A 19,109-nucleotide genomic window follows, 5' to 3' on the forward strand; every position below is an offset into this window, starting at 1 on the left:
TCTTCTGTCATTGTTGGCTGGGACTTTGGCACGGTAGCTGTCCCATCTACATTTGTTAAAATACCATGTTGTCACCTCCTGCTCTTCATCCTTTGTTTTCTTCCATAAGGTCATTGGATGGTTAAAGAATGAATATTTATTGTGTATATAAATAATATTCTTTTGCTAACAATGTATGCAAATCATAGGAAAATATTTTTTCTATGTTGTTTATATTCATTTTTCTAAGCTTTAAATGTCTTCCCTAAAAATTTAGTCTATGGATGCAAATTCAAAACTCATCATAGAATACACTGATGATAAAAATGCAAGAATCAGGTTTTCCCGACAGTGTGGAGTGGTGAGGGTTGTGGCACCAGGGAGAGCCACAACCAAGCCCACCAGGATAAACACCATTCTGGGGCACCCCAGTCATATCATGTTGTATGTGAATGGTGCCCCCTAGTGTGGAGCAATGCATGCCCTGCCCATTCATCCATTCAGTACATCCTCCTTGAACTTGCTGTGTGCCAGGCAGTGTTTTAACTGCTGGGAGCCAGCAATGGACAAAGCAGACAGGAATACCTGGTCTCATGGAACCTGAATGGCATTCTCATTCAGTTATGTTTTAAAAGGCAAAGGCACCACAAACGAAATACAATGCATCTGCATGCCAAATTTGGCCCATAGGCCCACCAATTATTGACCCAGCTCTAGACTTTTAAATTATTTCTGTGATCTTGCAGGTTTTAGTCACAGGGACAAAACACAGCAATGTACTGTCCAAGGGTTAGCACCTACTTCTTAGCTCAGGCTTAATGAGAGCTCTGCATACTTAGACAAGTCAGCTAATTAGTTTTCAATGAATATTCTATATCCCCACTCCAGTGTCTGTACTTGCCACACTCCTTCTCCCAAGAAAACATGATTCCTAGAGGTGATCTGCGAGGTGAGTAAGGAAGGAAAACTAGAATGAGGTGAGGGTCATGGCATTCTGCCAAAGCATGTCTGCCTGCAATACCTGTCAGTCCTGGAGACTGATGGAGAGGTAGACTCCTGAGCAGTGGTCAGGGCGGCTCCTGAACCCGTCCAAAGTCTGCTCCTAACCATCTACACATTTAATTAAAAAAAATTTTTTTTTCCAAGCAAAAGGTTCCCTGAAGTGTCAGGTCTCTGAGGAGCTGTGCTAACAGAAGCAGGGTATGTGCAGAATGTGAAAAGCTCTCTTATAAAGAATTTATTTCTCAACCTTATGGCATCTTAATGCCATTTGATGGGAAGTTATAATTTAATCTGCATATATGCAAAATGAACTTAAAGGAGGTCTGGTCACCTAGCTTGCTTTCATGTCTGGAAGATTCTCTCTTTTCTTTCTTTCTTTTTTTTTTTTTGGTATTGCAAACTTCAGGAAAACTGAAAAAAAAAACACCCCACAATCTAGTATTAATTCTCAGCAAGAAGCTTAGGGCAATGCTATGATGGTACTCAAAGAGTTGAAAAGTTTTCCACCTCACAACTCACTTTAAATTTTGTTATATAAAATCCTGACTTAAAAATATTTAAGGAACTTAGGTCACAAACCTTATGAGAGACAGTCATAATATATAGGTATAAAGACCCAATTCAATTATTTACATCTTCTAAGAAATAGAGTAAAAACGATTTATTATTCTTCCTCTTTGCTACCTGTCTTTCAGTATCCTTTTTTTTCTAACACCTCTCATAAATGAATAACAATAATAATAATCAGAAGAGAAAGTGTTAACTTATCAAATTTACACATGATGGTAAATTACTTTTCTCAACGTTTGAAAGCATTTCCTGAAAACCATCAGAGGTATTAATTTTTTTCCCCTCTCTCTCTCTCTCTTTAAATCACAAAGCAAAATTCCACTGTCCCTCCCCCCCACCCCCCACTTCTAAAAAAAAAAAAGTTGTCGAGTTTTGCTTTTCTATTCACTGCAGTCCTGGCCAAAGTAAAGCCCTCTTTCTCAATGACGTCAAGATCTTTACCAAGATTAGGCTTTCATTTCTCTATTGCAGCAATTAGCCAGGGAATGTATAAAAGGCTTCAGGGAGACTCACTGGGCTGCAGAAAGCACTTTGCACCGCAGATAGCACGAAGCCAGGGGAGTGAGGAGAGGCGAGGAGTCAGTCGCTCCAGAGGAAGGGAGAGAGGGAGACAGGCTGGGGGAAGGAGAACAGAAAGTGTGTGTAAACGGAGTAAAGAAAGGGGGGGGGGGGGGAAACTACCCTTAAAGCACATTTAAAAAAAAAAAACTCTGGCAATTCAAGAAAGAAACAGGCTCCGTATCTGAACACAGAGACAATGAAAAGCTAAAGAAAAATTTGCAGTCTCTGCCTCAGTCTCATAGGTGCTTGGAAATGAAAGTGGAACTGCCTGTCTTTAAACGACTCTGAGAGGGGTAACTGGATTAGGGACCGGTACGCCAGTTTTTTTTTTTTTTTTTCCTTCTTCTTCTTCTTCTTTTTTTTTTTTAACATCTTAAATCCTGAAAAAAAAAAAAAAAAAAAAAAAAGGAGCAGCTCAGAATTGAATGAACTGATGAGACTGGACTGGTCTTACCATTTCTGTTTCTTTGAAAGAGGGGAGAACTTGAGCTTTCTTTTAATTTAGTTTTTCTCCTTCTCCCCCCACCCCCAACCTTCCCTTTTGTCTCCCCCACCCCCTCTATTACCACCCCCTTTTAAATAAGAGGGTGAAGGGGAACCACAGCGCACACGGGAACTGACTCAGGAGGCAGAGAAGATGGGCATCCTCAGCGTAGACTTGCTGATCACATTGCAGATTCTGCCAGTTTTTTTCTCCAACTGCCTCTTCCTGGCGCTCTATGACTCGGTCATTCTCCTCAAGCACGTGGTGCTGCTCTTGAGCCGCTCCAAGTCCACTCGCGGGGAGTGGAGGCGCATGCTGACCTCAGAGGGAATGCGCTGCATCTGGAAGAGCTTCCTCCTCGATGCCTACAAACAGGTGAGCTCGTCCAGAGGGGCTTCTCAGGTCAGCAGGGTCAGGGGCTACAGTGTTTGAGACTGGAGGCCCTTGGGAGCCCCTAGGGTGACATTGTGGAGTCCTATTTGGGGGTCGAGTGGTTATGCTCAAGGGAGTTCCTGCCTTGACTTTCTACACCTGTCACACAAGTTAAATTTGGGGAGGGGGGGGGTGACAGGTAGTAAGGCATACTGACTCTGTGTGACCTAATACGGAGTCTTTCTAATAAGGGGCATTTAATGGCTTGCTGTGATTTCGGAGTAGAGGGTCTTTGTGCCGGCAGGAAACTTTGGAAAAAGTCTGAAAATGTTGGGGGAGGGGAGTGTGCTGCATTTCATCAGCTCTTGTTACAAACTGAGGTTCTGATGTTTTATTTGATGAGATACTATATGAACTGTGTTAGCAAAGACAGTTCAATGGGGGGGGGGGGGCTTTGAAAAGCAAGGGGGCGGGGGAATGCTACCAAAACACTTAGGGAGATAACAAGACTTCACAATGGTCACAGCAGGTGTGATCTGCCATAATATCTGCTTCATTTCTGGTAGAGCTAAGAGTTAATGTAAGCAAGCCCGTGTGCAGAGTCCTCCTCCACACTGATTCCGATTTGAACCCTTTGGAAAGGGTTATCAGGCCCTGTGTCCCGGGTTACTAGGTATCAGTTTGCAAAATGGAAGTTCTGAGCACTGGCTGTCAGAAATCCAGAGTCTGTAAGGGATACCACATTTGCTTTGTTTCTCAAAAGTAAAATAAGTTGTCTTAGAAAGAGCAGATGGGTTACGGCTCGTTCAAGTTCAAAGTTGTTATAATGCATGCCTTGAGTACCAGAGCAGCTGCCTCACTCACCTGCAGAAGGCATGTCCCAGGGCTGCTCTCTCAAAGCCAGATTTGGGATGTGTGTTTCTAAGTCAAGAATGCTGACATTTTAGCTGTTTTGTTGTTTGGAGCATCCTCAACTCAGATCTTAAGGAGCGGAGTGAAATATTTTCTCATTGGTCCTTAGTCAAGTTGCCCTCTTTCCCTATGCCCATATAACTCCTGAAGGTCTCTGGGAAAGAAGAATTAACTCATTTAGTAAAATTGCTATCAAAGCAGACAATCTGAGTTTTCCCTAATAGTATTGGGGGATCTTGTCCAAGGTGCCAGGGACAGGAGTTTGAGAGGAATATGGAAGCCAGTGAAGTAGTACATCATAGGCAGGCAGTACCTCAAGAACAGAGACCAAACTCAGGAGAGGAGAGGGGGAAGGGGAAAAGTTCTCTATAACTAAACACTAGAAAAAAAAATCTTTGCACCAGGAAAGGAAAATCAGGAAGTTCTAGGCACACACACACAAAAACAACAACAACAAAAAACCAGTGTAAGGTTGTTCTGTTGAAAATCAAACAAATGCTCAAGAAGAAAACAGTCATCGTGAATTAAAGATACTTTACCATATAAGACCTGTCTTTGTTACTGAGAGTAATCTGCTGAAGGTTTGCATTTTCCCCCCCTAAAGACAGGAAGATAGTTTGAGCTCTTGTCAGTAAGTGAAAACTTCTTTTATAATACTATGAAATGATGCTCAAAGTTCTAAGAGTAAAACTCATTAATGTTATGTATTGGGGTCGAGGAGAGATGTGGTGAGAAGATACTAAGGTGATCATTTTACTTCTACAGGTGTATGTACTGAATGTAAAATTTTAATGTTTTTATCTGTGTGGGTCTTAGGAGATGGCATGGCAATGTCAGTGGTTTGATCCAAACATGTTCAGCTCTTAGTTTTTTGAAAGAGAATTGACTTTTGCCTATAAAAGAAACATCAGTGCCTGGAAGAATTTTACTCATATGCTTATATAAATACTTCTCCCATAAAATATAGGGGCTGTACTATTAAGTGAGGTTGTTACTCCTATTAAGCAACTTATTGAAATTAAAAGGGAAAAACAAACAAATGACTCTGTAATACTTATTGTCTTTTTTTTTTTTTTTTTTTACTAATGTATAGTCTTCTATTGTGTGACAATATTTTATTATTCCTATTCCAGGAAATTGAGAAGGATGAGTGATTTTTTTTTTTGTCATATGATTTGTGTATTCCTCCCCTGTATTGTGTTGGTCTACTGATTTGATCAAGTGACCAAGTTTATAACTGATGCTATTAAGTTTGTATTTGATGATTTATATAATTACTACTACCATGAGGAAAAGCAACCCAAGAACTTGCATGTCCAGAGACAAGATTGGACTGGGTGTGTAATGAATGGGAACATGGCAGACATAGCTTGCACTGAAATGAGGTCTCCTCTCTCCAAGTATGGCAAGGGTGATGGGCGATGGTGGCTGTGGTGGCATTTGAGGGTCACTCAGAATCTCTGAAACAGGTTGAATCACTTTTCTGAGTGCTGTTGTCATCTGTGCCACTGTCTGGGTGGAGCCATTTCTAGAGACACGCTGGTGGAGGTTCTGTATTAGATGGCATCACAGTATTTCACAGCCTGACTTGCATTATTGTGAGGTGGACACCCCAGGAGCAGAGTTTTCCAGGATGAGTGTATGCATATGTGATATGATGAGGCATGCTGTTTCTACGTCCCCTCGTTGTTGAATGGCAGACACATGGGAAGATTTTAATAGAAAGTGCAGTAAAAGTGTTATTCTTGGGTTTGATTGTTAGAGGAGGCAACAGAAAAATTAAAACAAAACACAAAACCAGAAAACCCTCTTCATTCACATGTTGAATGAGATTTAAAATTAACTTTGTAGAGAAGCTTTTAAAAGTAATCTGGATTTGGTTAGAGTGAGTTCCATAACTGTTTTGATGAAAAACTAAGTCCACAAAAACTTGTGAGAGATTGAAGTGACTAATAGATATTTATTATTTGAGTTTCCCTCGTCAGTGTCATGGCATCTAACACAGCATCCTTCTGCTGGTGCTCAAAGACTAAAAATGCATCCATTGAGCAAACTAGTCTGTTAGGGAGCCTAGCTCCTAATTAAATGAAGTGTAAAAGCAAACGCGCAGTACAGACGCTGCTGACAAGCAGCTTAACTTCCTCCCGGTTGAGATGGCAGGGGCACAGAAAACATATTCATTTGAACATATAATTTTGGTTTTGAAAGGGTCTCTTTAACATTCTCCTCCTCCTCTTCATTCACCTCAAGCCTTTTGACACTAGTTTCTACAATGGAAAATGGCTCTTTTAAGAGAGAAGCATTCTCAAAAGGACACAGAGAAGGCCACGGCCAGAGTTTGTCCATCCCTTGGATAAAACAGTGGGAAATGATAGAGCTCAGAGCTACAGTTTTCAAGATAGGGATCAAAAAAAGAGAATGGCCAAAATGGAATTGAATTCAGAGGAAAGAGAAGGTAGCTTATTCTTCAATGGTGATCTATGCAGCCAATTTGGATGTAAATGGTTAAACCGCTGCTTAATAATTGTTTGGCTATGTTTGTAAGGATATTGATGTAGCCTGGTCATTATGTCAAAAGAATTGGAAATTTCCTGATAGTGAGCAAAGCCATTCCAGGGCTTTGAAGAGCAAGAGGGATGTGTTAAAATTAGTCTGTCACCCACCCACCCCCCACTTTTTATATTTTGCTTTACTTTCTATTATGAAATTAGGTGATATCTTGTTGAGAAACCTTTCTCAAGCTGTGGAAAAGAAAAAAAGAAAAGGTTACTAATATTTGCTCTATTTCCAGCTTCTACTTGATGAATGGTCCTTTCTTTGTCCCTCTCACCCTGCGTTTCACAGTCCACATGCTAAAGCAGCCTACTCTTTCCCTCATACACTGAACAGTCAGCACAACGAACCGCATCATCAATTTGTAAATACGCGATGTGTTTACACTCTCGTTCATATTTATAAACATGGCTATCACAACATTTGAGCTTGGACCAGAGATGTTCCCTGTTGTAACAATGCAAGCTCTTTATTTACCGCCTGGGTTGGTATTGTGTTGACTCTGATTACAGAAACATAAGAAAGGATAATTGTAATACTTCAAATGAGAGAAAGAGAAAAGTCAGTGATGACGATTTTATGTACTGCATTTTACGTATGTCCTTTCTGATCATTACAAAATAAAGGGACCCTTTGGGAACATCGGAACTTCAAGACCAATTAGTGGAAATGATGCTTCTTGTGTTCGGGCATTAAATACTGGGCAGGGTTCTCTTTAGAGCGGCTAACGCTGGCAGGGAAGGAGGTACCGACCTAATTACTCTTCCGCAAGAGTAAAAAATGCCTTTTGAATGCCTCTTTGGCAAATATGTCTCATTAAGGACAAAAACCAAACACAAACCCTCTAAGAAGAAGAAATTAAGATGATAGGTAACTTGTGGCCAGGAGACTTTCTGTGCCACTGTGGGAAATTAAAACAAAGTTTGGGAGTATCAGGGGAACACTTGTTTGTGTTGGGCTTCTTTCCTGTCGCCTAAATGTTATTATTATGGGACCAACTTTATTTTTTCATCATGTTGGCTCTTTGTCAAAGAATGCTTTGCTCCTGGGGAAAGCAAAGAATCTTCCATCATTGAAGACAATGGTGATTCTCTCATTCCATCTCAGCAGGATACATAACCAAGCAAACCAAGAAATTCTTCATTTAAAACTCTGGTCATAATAGGAATTTAATTTTCATGGTGATCAAATGGGAAAATGAGAAATGAAGAAAAATGTCCTTTTAAAAGATTTTCTTTGTAGTTTAAAGCAAACCTTAAGCTTTAAATTTCTAAAAATATTTTCTTTGTTATTACTAAATTATCTTCCATTAGCAGGTTATTACCCAACATGGACAAATTTTATGATTCGTCTATGATGCATACAAAAGCAGACTATCAGTCTACTCACATTTGGACTTAAAAATTATGGATGTGTGTTTCCCTCCATGGTATTATTAAGAGCATTGATCTTACCTAGACATTTCTCTTACCCAGTCATTCTCACAAACAAGCCATCTGTAGGGTCCCATAGATGCTTAACAAAATAAAGAAGATTGACTGCTTTCATTTTATGCGGTGACCAGCTGAGATAATCAAAAACAGATCAATAGCATCGGGTGTTGATAATGGCAGTACTCTATAGTTGGGTTCCAAGATTTACATTTCTAAATTATCTGTCTCAGTGAGCTCATTTATCACCCAAATATGGTTATTTTCATTGCAGGTCAAGGTTATTATTAAGTGTAAAATTCTTCACTAACTCCTACTTAGGTTATAACAACAGCCATTCATTAACTAATTCATTCACTAATATATATATATATATATATATATTTTTTTTTTTTCTCCCCAGCTCATAAAGTGCCAAATCCTCCCACACAAAAAATATTATGTATTTGGTAACTTTCTTAATTTTTAATTTTAAAGTGAAGGTGTTGTACTTGTTCTAAGTTTTCTAATGTAAACTAGAATGTCTGTGTTTTAGAAAGAATTACGTAGCTGAATTATACTTTGTACTAAAAAGAAAGAGAAAGTGCTTTAAATTTCCAAGAAAATTAACTACAGGTAATAAGAGAGTCACCTGTGACTGAAGCATCAGATTAGATTTTCCAGTTGAATAGTCAAGAATAATATAAAGATCAACGGTTCTGTTTGGGTGAGAGCGAAAGGTGTCGGAGGCCCACTTAATAAGACCACACAATTGTTGGTTGGTCTTAAAATGACTCCAAAGGGCAGATGGATGTTTTCACTTACCAAGAACTGCAAGTGCATAGTTCAGAGATAATTTTTTTCCTGTCTGTGGATTGCTCACCTAACATAAAGTTCAACAGCTAATAGTTTCAGATTGATCTGATTGCATTCAGATCTTTATGGTATAGTATGTTGAGAAGTTGTTACTGCTATTTTAAGTGGAAAAGATCTAATGGTAAGGTGATGGTAATGTGACCTACCATGTAAATATTCAAAAAGCTACAAAAAGAACCCATAGATTATAGGATTATAATATCTTTAAAATGTGTATCTTTAAATTTTATGTCTATTTTAATACCTTAGAGACAAGTGTGGCTTATATAAAATAATAAGGCAGTTAGACAAAGACAATTGTCTAACCATACGATTTAATGCATATGTGGAATCTAATGAACAAAATTAACTAACCAACAAAATGGAAACAGACTCATAGAGAACAGACAGACTGCTGTCAGAGATGGGTGAAAAAGGTAAAGGGAGTAGCCCCCCATCCCCAAAATACCCTCATACGTATGAACAACAGTATGGTGATTACCAGAGGTAAAGGAGGTGGGGAAAGTAGAAGAAAGTATAGGGGGGTTAAATGGTGATGGAAAAAGATTTGGCTAGAGGTGGTGAACACACAATACAATATACAGATAATATATTATAGAATTGTACATCTGAAACCTATATAATTATATTGACCAATGTCATCTCCATAAATTCAATAAAAAAGTAAAGAAAAAAATAGTAATTCATCTAAAGGGATTTTTTTCTAGTGTTGCTTATAGATTAACCAAGAAAATTAATATAAACAAAATAACCTTTTTTCTGTTTGTGACCAAAAACAAACATACCTCTTTAAATCACACCAACAGCTTTCTTTTTGAAGAAAGAAGGGTGTGATTCTAAGATTTCTTTTAGAAAACTAATAGGGCTTGTTTTAAGCCCGCCCTGCTAAGATTTTTCAGAAGGGAGAGATAGGACTTCTTTAATGCTTTCTCTACAGTTAAAATGAGTTATACATTAACTCATTAGATAGAAGCTTCTGAATAAAAGCCCTTGAGTGTTTTATATCAGTTTGGATTATTGAGTCTAACAATTCATGTCTAAGTGACTTCAGTTAGCAGTGTTATATGTAGCTGTATTTATATAAGGATACTAAGTTGATCCAGTTGGAAGTGTTTTGTAATGTTTAAGGATAATGCATAAAAATCAATTGTACTTCCATAAGTTGTCCCTGATGTTATCGGCTTTGATTAAAGTCTTCTAGGGGAAGATTCAGTTGTGTTCATTCAAACTGAAGTCATTGGCTCTTTTATGCTGCCTGTTTTTTATTATCAATTTAAAGATCCAAAGGCCAGCAAACCTTCTTTCTGTCTGTGTTCAACTATTTAAACCATGTGCAAAAGGAACACACGGGACAATTTTCTTCTGTATCTCTTCTGCCTGAGTATTTTACAATTCAGAGAAGCTTGTTAGTAAAATGGATAATAGAAAAGTAAATGGTTTGTGGCGTTATAGGTAAAAAGAGGGAAAGAAACAGACCAAAATAATTCATAAAAAATGAAAAATTAAAGGTAGAATTCTGGAATAGTTTTATGTTTTTGTTCATTCTTTTGTTTGTTTAATGGAAATGATAAGGCTCTAATCATAAGAACCCAAAGTAGGCACTAGATATAGAAACCTCTAAGAAGGATGTCATATTGACAAGATCTCAAATCACTTCTAAGGATAAATTTTCTTATAAAACATAGAATTGCCCAGGAAAGGCGGCATTCTGTTTTACATGTTTGGTGGCATTTTAATAATGGCAACGTACATTCACACAGTGAGTTATCATGTACAAAGATCTATTTTCCTTGTTATCCTTCTATAACCATAGGCAGAAGACAGATATTATTATCACTATCTTTCAGATGGTAATGTTGAAGTGCTAAAGAGGTTAAGTGGGACTAACACTTTTTATATATGGTGGACCCCATGTTTTTGAGCTCTGGCCAGGAGCTCATTTGTATGATTGTCCATTGAGTAAGAGTAAATGATTTAGCTTCATGCAGAAAAGTAAATGTCTTTCCTGAGTACTTTAGAATTTACAAGTGGGAATTCAGAAAGAAGTACTATGTTCCATGACTCTGATAATTTGTCTTAAAGTAGACCACTTAACTTTTTAAATGAAGTCAATTAATCATTCATTATATAATGTGTGCTAAGCATTGACAGCAAAGTAAGGATAGTGAATACCATCCTCAACTTAATTATGAAGAAAGTTAACTGCAGTGCCTTCAATGATAAAAATAATTACCTCCAGTGACTATACAGAATGAAAAAGGCTTTTATTCTCTTTAAGGCCATTCTTTACATTACCTGTCATGATGCCACTTTACTCAAATCAACATATGTTTACCACATTTTATTATAGCCAGTTGTTTTAAGAGTTGAATTGAAGTAACAATATGTTTAATGTGGTATATTCTCCTTTCTTTTATTCACAACCAGGTGAAATTAGGTGAAGATGCCCCCAATTCCAGTGTGGTGCATGTCTCCAATCCTGAAGGATGTGACTACAGTAAAAATGGTGCCCAGGAGAAGACCATTGATGGAGCTGAATGCCATCTTCTTGACTTTGCCAGCCCTGGGCGCCCACTGGTGGTCAACTTTGGCTCAGCCACTTGACCTCCTTTTACTAACCAGCTGCCAGCCTTCAGCAAACTGGTAGAGGAGTTCTCATCAGTGGCTGACTTCCTGTTGGTCTACATTGATGAGGCTCATCCTTCAGATGGTTGGGCGGTGCCTGGGGATTCTTCTTTGTCTTTTGAGGTGAAGAAGCACCGGAATCAGGAAGACCGATGTGCAGCAGCTCACCAGCTTCTGGAGCGTTTCTCCTTGCCGCCCCAGTGCCGAGTTGTGGCTGACCGCATGGACAATAATGCCAATGTAGCTTACGGGGTAGCCTTTGAACGTGTGTGTATTGTGCAGAGACAGAAAATTGCTTATCTGGGAGGAAAGGGCCCCTTCTACTACAACCTTCAAGAAGTACGACGTTGGCTGGAGAAGAATTTCACCAAGAGATGAAATCTGGAGTAACTGGTTAAAGGTATGATTGTAATAGAGGTTTATATATAAATGTAAAAGAAAAGAAACTAAGAATTGAATCCACTATTTCAACTGAATCTCATTGCTTCACGGAAAGACAAGAATTTACGTCAGAAGAACATAAACGTCTAACATCTCAATACTTCTTTTACCACTCAAATGGCATTCGGCTAAATAATAGCATCATCACTTCTTTTTCTAGAAAAAAAAAAAACCTTTAAAAAATTTCTGATTGGAAAGATTCCAAGATGGAGAGGAAGAAACTCTGCTTGCAATAGCTGATACATGCTCTGGGACCCAAAGAAAAGACTTACCTGAGTAATTACCATGTTAGGGAAGCTACTGCTCTTGTTTGTATAAGGGATATTGCATAGGCTTTATTCAGCATGGATAGAGCTCAACTAGAAAATTCTTAAATATTTACTTATAAGAGGCCTTGAACCCAGGCCATGTGGTTAGGACCTTGGCATTTAATGTGTTAGTTCCTGATGTTTTAGTTCCTAGCCATGTAGCTTCTTATGCCAATCTAAACATCCCAGAACTCACTGGTATATTTGTAGATATCAAGAATCATTCCTACCTGGAGGGTTAGAATGATTATCTGAAATCTGAAAGTTACTTTCAAGGCAGATGAAGAAAGTGCAAGAAGAAAATCAGGTTGACTAGATATGAAAAGGAGGCAGAAGGCTTAGGAAGCTTCGTAGAGTTTCACCTTGAGAGTGGGACTAATTTCTCATCCACAGAAATATGAAAACATACACAAGGCCAGAAAAAGAGTAAGCTCAACTAAAAGTGGCATAGAGAATATACCTAAGAAATCAATCTATTTATCATGTACTCTTAGATTAAGGGAGAAAGGGAGATTGAAGGGAAAAAACACACTTTAATAATTTGTAGTTTTGAGGTATTGGGGAGGGGATAATTGCTTTTGAAACATATTTATAGTGTGTATATTTTCAGTGGGTGAATCACACCCCATGATACTGATAAAGGGTAAAACCAGTGGGTCCAGTAGTGCTGGTACATCCCTCTCCCTGCCTACAATTATGACATAAGCTCACTCATTCTTGATCTCAGTCTCTATAGAAGTGTTTTCTCAATGCTGAGCTCTTCAGCTCAAGTTATGTATATACATTCACTCTCAGATGCTGTGGGAGGTAGGCACCCTACTCATTCAGCTACAGCACTGTTTTCCCTTAGAACTATAATGAACAATTGGTGTTAACAAACCCAGTTTCTTTGGTTGCGAAATAGAGGAAGAGAAAGTTAGTTTGAGATCATTCCCATCAGCAATTTTGGAGACTTGGATCTAAGGCCATCCTCAGTAGCATGGTATTTGGTAAAATGGAATTCCCATTGACATTTGAATTTGGACTTGGGTCTTCCTTTGTTTCTATTAGCTGAGTCCTGGTAATCTAAGGTACATTAACATAAAGTTATTTTAATATATATATATATATATATATCACATATCTCTTTAAAATAAAGTCATGATAACTTTACATATAAGATAAGTAATATCTAAATATCATAACCTCCAAAAAAATAGACCTATAAGTTTTGCACTGTAATTTTTTATGATAAATTTAAAGATGCTATCAAGTCACAGTATATGGTTGTATTTATATGTATAATCAAAGGTTCTTATGATCATTCCATTAATAATTGAACCATAAAATAAAACTAATAGAAAGAGATATCTAAAGTTGAAAATATCTTTCTTAACTAGTTGCTTGAAATGAAAAAACTATGGGTACTGATTGTACAAAAACCAGAAGTCTATTTTTTAAAAAACTGAAGCAACATAATAATTGTCTCATTAGTCAGTTTATCATTTAAATATTAAAGGACCATTTTAACTGACTTTTTTTTACAGCAACATTTAAGCTTCTCAATATTTTAAATTCTACAAAACACAACCACAAAGAAACAAAGTAGATTTTGAAAATGTGATGTTTTTAAAATTAATTTCTGGAAAATCACATTGAAAATAGATTATTTCAGAGTTAAATAGTTAAATTCTATAACTCAAGGCTTATCAGTGCACTCCACTGATTTTTATCTTCAAAATGGTGTTGAGGTTTATATAGTTCCCTAAAAGAACAATTGGCTGCAGCACACCCACACTGCTGTCCTTAAAATTCCCCTTTGTTCTATGTGTACAATAATGGAACAGGATGTTGGAGAAGCTGGTGGGGGGATGAGATTTGGCGAAGGCAGTCAGTGCTAGTCGTCTAGGGAAAAAGATGATGAAAAATCACCCAGCTGTGATACATTTTTAAAGAAAGAGAAAGTTGTGTGCATGCAGTTCCTCTCCCGGAGGATAATCCAATGGAGAAATGAAGCAGTGGAAGTAGACATACAAAGGCATAGGCTGAATATCAGGGAAAAAGACGTGTTCGAGAGAACATGGAAGAGTCACTGGAAGAAAGACTGTTGGGGGCCAATGGAGAAAGTGAATAGAAAAAGCTCAGGAATCTTTCAATACATAGAATGGCTTGGTGTTATCAGAATTATGATAAGCCTGCAATTATGTAACCTATTTATCTCAACATAAACTTTTATGATTTTCTGTAATGTATCTTTTATGAACTTAACAAGAACTCACTATTTAAGATAGAGGGGAATCGATGCTTAGCTGATACGCTCAGAGAAATTATTAGATTGTTAGGACCCCCCTATCTATCCTGTCTTTTATAAAGTATGTTCCTTTGAAAAATTGTAGTTCTTATTCTTACAAGGCAAAATATATATATATATATATATATTTAAAATTTTATATATAAAATTTTGAGTTCTTCTTAGTATCTAAGCATCTTTTCCCCCCGTGTTTACATGGAGCTACCAGTTTAGCCTTTTAAACTGAATTAGCTTGTCTGTTATTAAAATAGTTTCCAAGCAATTTTAGATATTATCATAGTATTTGGATTCTCTCAAACATGTAGTGTTTGAAAGACTTGTGTCTCAGAACTATTCGAAACTTACTGTATTTTATTTTATTTGAAAATATTAGTGGAATCAACAATGACTTTTTTAAACAGGCGTGAGCAAAATGCCTGCACAGTAATGTAGAAGTGTTTGTTATGGACATTAAAGTGTAACTGACCTCTTTAGAAGCAGATTAGAACTTCTGTTCTTGCTTTGTATAGCTAAAGTGACAGTCATTTAACTTATCTGACTTTTTATATTTATGTTTTGGATCTCCGGTCCTATGTATTCACTTTGTTTATAGAATGTACCCTTGATTTTTGGAAATATCAGCATCTAAATGGCGTATTGATTTAGTTAAATTCTGCCATTGACCAGGAAATGCCTATTCTATGATCAAGGTAAAGAAAGGACTGCTGTCTTTCATTTGCCTGAGTGTATTTCAGTAGTTGGGCTCTTGAATAAAAATGATAAAATTAGGAAATATGGTGAGGTCATCCGTGAGTACTGCCTGGTTGCATGAAGTGCCAGGGGCAGGTGAAGGACAATACCTAGGCCTTTGGGGGAATTCCCAGCTGGATACAAGGTAACCTCAGCATGTTTTACAGGCTCCGTCCATAACAAGAGAAATGCACTGATGTACAGGAATTCCCATTCTGTAAATCCTAAGAGGATAAACCTGGACATTTATTCCACCTGACCTCTGACTGATGGTTTGGAAAACAAGCTTAATTAGAATCCTATGGCCATTGCAAAGGGAAAAACGTAGACACCAACTTCTGTCCCATTGAAGAATTAATGGAAATCTTTACCAGAATTTGAAGCTTCTCAGAACATGCCCAATGTTGTATCTCTCAACAGTGGAGATTAACAATGAGCCCTTTAATTCTAGGCACTTTTTTTTTTTAAAGATATTTTCAAAAATCAGAGCTAAAGTGTTTTTTGTTATATTCAGACCTCTTCCCTACTTCCTCTTTTATCTTAAAAATAGAAGCTAAACCCTGTCTTTATATGTAAATCTAGAATGGGGCATAAGTACCAACCTCTGCTTGGTGTGAAGCACTCTCTTGGTAGTGTCCTGAGGTCCTTTAGGAAAGGAGGGACCCGGGTCTGGGAGAGTCAGGAGGTCAACTTGGCAGACCTGGGCTCTGAGCGCTTAGTCTACTGATTTGGGAAGATTCTGCAAGAAACTTCACACCATTGGAGGAAGTTTGAATGTCACCTGAGTGACTTTAGGATGAGCCAAATACTGGGCCACTTCCTACTGCCTTGCATTCTGGACAGCACCAGAAGCAAGGCCTCAGACTAAAGAGACTCAGCTCTTTTCCACCGTGAATCTGAACCAGCAGAACGCAAAGGTGCAGATATCCAAACAAGACTGCTCGTACAAGTTGGGGCTTGCTGCTTGTCTTGGGCAGCAGCGCCAGAGCTCCAGGGAGTATATTTAATATTTACTAAGGAAACTTCGAAGACCCAGAAGATGTTTAATGAAGTCATTATTTTGGCTCAAAACTCCCCTTACCCCAGACCCCCACTCCCAAATAAACAGGTAAACACATAAATAAAAGAACCACACAGAAGGGGTGTTGGAATAAAATTCTCCCCAGACCTCTCTGACCTTGTCGCTGGTGGGTGTGGTTTCTATGTGTGTTAGAATTGGAGGATGTGAAAACATAAGTGTCCAGTACTTTATAACCAAAGCAATGAAAAGACGTTGGGTAGGGAATGTCGGCCAGTTTTTTTTTTTTAAGTTTTGCATCACATTACTACCAGAGTCCATCACTAGCCCAAGTAATCGGGCACCCGAAGAGGGAGACTGGGATGCGTGGAGGTTACCAGTGTGCGAATGATAACTACTGACGAAAGAGTCATTGACTCAGTCAGTAATTGGATGTAGTCACATTGGTTTGCCTCTACCCATCTTTGTCTTCTTAGCAAGGAGAATATTCGGGGCAGGATCCTATGAGTCCTGGGTAAATGTGGTGAGAATGCATGTGTGTATCTCTGCTTCTTGGTTGCAGAAACCGAAATGCTTTGGAGACTATCAATAGAAAGTGAGTTATTCTATTGGTGCTGAGTAGTATGTGTGCCTTTACAATTTGTTCTTGTATTTTAATAAACTTTGAATAAAAGAATAAAGTTACTCTTTGGTTCTATTTGTTTATCTTTGAATTACTCTCTAGACCTTGCCCCTGGCTGGAACACGTTCATGGTTGACAAGGGAAAGAGAATCCATCATTCTAATATTTATTCCTTGGTATTTGTGGGCAAAGTTGCCAGCGAGGCCAGGTTATTTTAATCTCATGCTGTGTGCCAGAGTCTTCAAGGAAATCAAGACAAGTTAAAAGAAAATCTCCAGATACTTTCCATATTCATGAACAAGTTGCACACAGAATTCATGGAAAGGGGCCTGTTAAAGAGACTGTGGAGCAACTTCTACTTGGTTATATTTACACCCCAGGTTTTCTAAGTGCAATAAATAAACTTTCCAGGAAGTTGGTTAAACCAATACACACACACACAGTGTATGTATGTATGTGTGTTAAGTGTGTGTATATACACACATATGCATGTATATATGTACATATTTATATACATATATAATTTGTTATACAATTGTCAGTACATTAACATGGAAAGAAAAAAACCCCCATCTGAACACATTTATATTCAGCACTTTCCACTATGACAAGGTATAAAGCATATAAATGGTTTACAGAGCTAATGGTCTGTGAATGACAAGGATATATTCGCAATCTGGTTAAATATGTGCATTTTGTTCCTGAAATCAAGTGATTTAACTAAAGTATTAGTGTCTCTCGAGACTCTTGCTCATGACTTCCTACACATAATAATTTCATCAGTGTCTGTTGTGTCTTATATAATATTCCTGAATTTTAATGGAAATTTAAAGAATCATTACTTGGCAACTATTGATTGAGTTTCTATTTTTTGCAGGGTGCACTCTGTGCTAAGTGCAATGGGGTGAGCAAAATCAGTAAAACCAGACTCCTAAAGACATGACTTCCTCAAGAAGCCTGTTATTGATCCATCGAGACAGCAAGTGACAAAATAAAATCAGTCTACAGCAAAACAAAACTCCCCGAATTTATTGGCTATATATAATTTGTTATATATAATCAAACCCTGGAATGATTGGGATGAAATTTGCCTCAGGGACAATTGGATACAGGGACATCAAAACTTTCAGTGCTTGCTTGTCTTTTGTCTCATCTCTTTTTGTTTGGACTGGTTTTCTTTATGTTGGGTGACCTGGCTGGGGAGGGCTCCTCACTTGCATCCAAACTATAAGATGGCTTGGGTAGACTTTGACCCTACCCACAGGGAAGAACCTGAATTGGACAAACTTGTATTGCATGTCACTCTGTTGCCATGAGAGTAGGGTCTGTCACAAAAGAAGGAGAGTAAGAAGTGCTGGGAATATACAAAGTTATCAGAAGTTAACTCAGTGGCCATTATGATTTTTGTTTTATTGTGGTAACATTGGTTAATAACATTCTATAAATTTTAGGTGTGCAACATTATAATTTAATATCTGTATACTCTATCATGTGCTCACTACCAAAAGTCTAGTTTCCTTTTGTTTGTATATATTTGACCCCCTTCGCTCAATTCACCCTCCCCCAACCCTCTTCCCCTCCGCTAACCACTATTCTTTTATCTGTATCTATGTTTTGTTTTGTTTTTCAGTTCACTTGTTACTTTTTTGTATTATAGTCTACATACAAGTGAAATCATGTGTTTTGTTCTTTTCCATCGGACTTACTTCACTTAACATAATACTATCAAGATCCATACACATAACACAGTGGTTAGACATTTATAAAACTTAATGAAGTGATCCTTCCAATAAGTTTAGTGCCCACCTGACATTATACCTAGTTGTTACATTATTAAATGTATTCTCTAATTATTTTATCTTTTTTATTGCTGAGTAGTATTTCAGTCTCTCTCTCTCTCTCTCTCTCTCCTCTCTACCAAAATTTTTTTTTGTTGATGAATACCAAGGCTGTCTCCATATCTTGGCTATTATTAATGCCACGATGAATATATCTGCAATTATATCTTTTTGAATGGTGTTTTCATAGTCTTTGAATAAATAACCAGAAGAGGAAGTGCTAGATCATATGGTAGTTTCACTCTTAATTTCTTAATGAACCTTCATATTGTTTTCCATAGGGGCCACAACAATTTATAATTCAACCAACACTGTACAAGAGCTTTTCTTTTTCCACATCCTCTCCAACACTTGTTATTTCTTGTCCTTTTGATAGTAGCTATCCTAACAGATGTGAGGTGCTATTTCACTGTGATGTTGATTTGCATCTTTGTAGTAATTAGTGGTGTTTAACATCTTTTCACATGTCTGTTGGCCACCTGTATGTCTTCTTGGAAAAAATGTCTATTCAGATTGTCTG

At 37.7% G+C, this 19,109-nt stretch overlaps 1 protein-coding gene across 2 annotated transcripts; it reads left to right on the plus strand.

Moving 5' to 3' along the window:
* Positions 1 to 2,076: 2,076 nt before the first annotated feature.
* DIO2 (iodothyronine deiodinase 2) lies at positions 2,077 to 15,573 on the plus strand. 2 transcript variants are annotated; one of them, XM_066388508.1, is made up of 3 exons: positions 2,077 to 2,424; positions 2,697 to 2,971; positions 11,146 to 15,573. In XM_066388508.1, exons 2-3 carry the CDS (start codon positions 2,750 to 2,752, stop codon positions 11,731 to 11,733), a joined length of 810 nt encoding a protein of 269 aa, XP_066244605.1. In that variant the 5' UTR covers positions 2,077 to 2,424; positions 2,697 to 2,749; the 3' UTR covers positions 11,734 to 15,573. The 2 variants fall into 2 exon arrangements, with proteins under 2 accessions (XP_066244605.1, XP_066244606.1); XM_066388509.1 differs by having other exon boundaries at positions 11,146 to 11,825.
* The last annotated feature ends 3,536 nt before the right edge of the window (positions 15,574 to 19,109 follow it).

The sequence above is a fragment of the Saccopteryx leptura genome, chromosome 6, assembly GCF_036850995.1.
Source record: "Saccopteryx leptura isolate mSacLep1 chromosome 6, mSacLep1_pri_phased_curated, whole genome shotgun sequence".
Classification (NCBI taxonomy): Eukaryota; Metazoa; Chordata; class Mammalia; order Chiroptera; family Emballonuridae; genus Saccopteryx; species Saccopteryx leptura.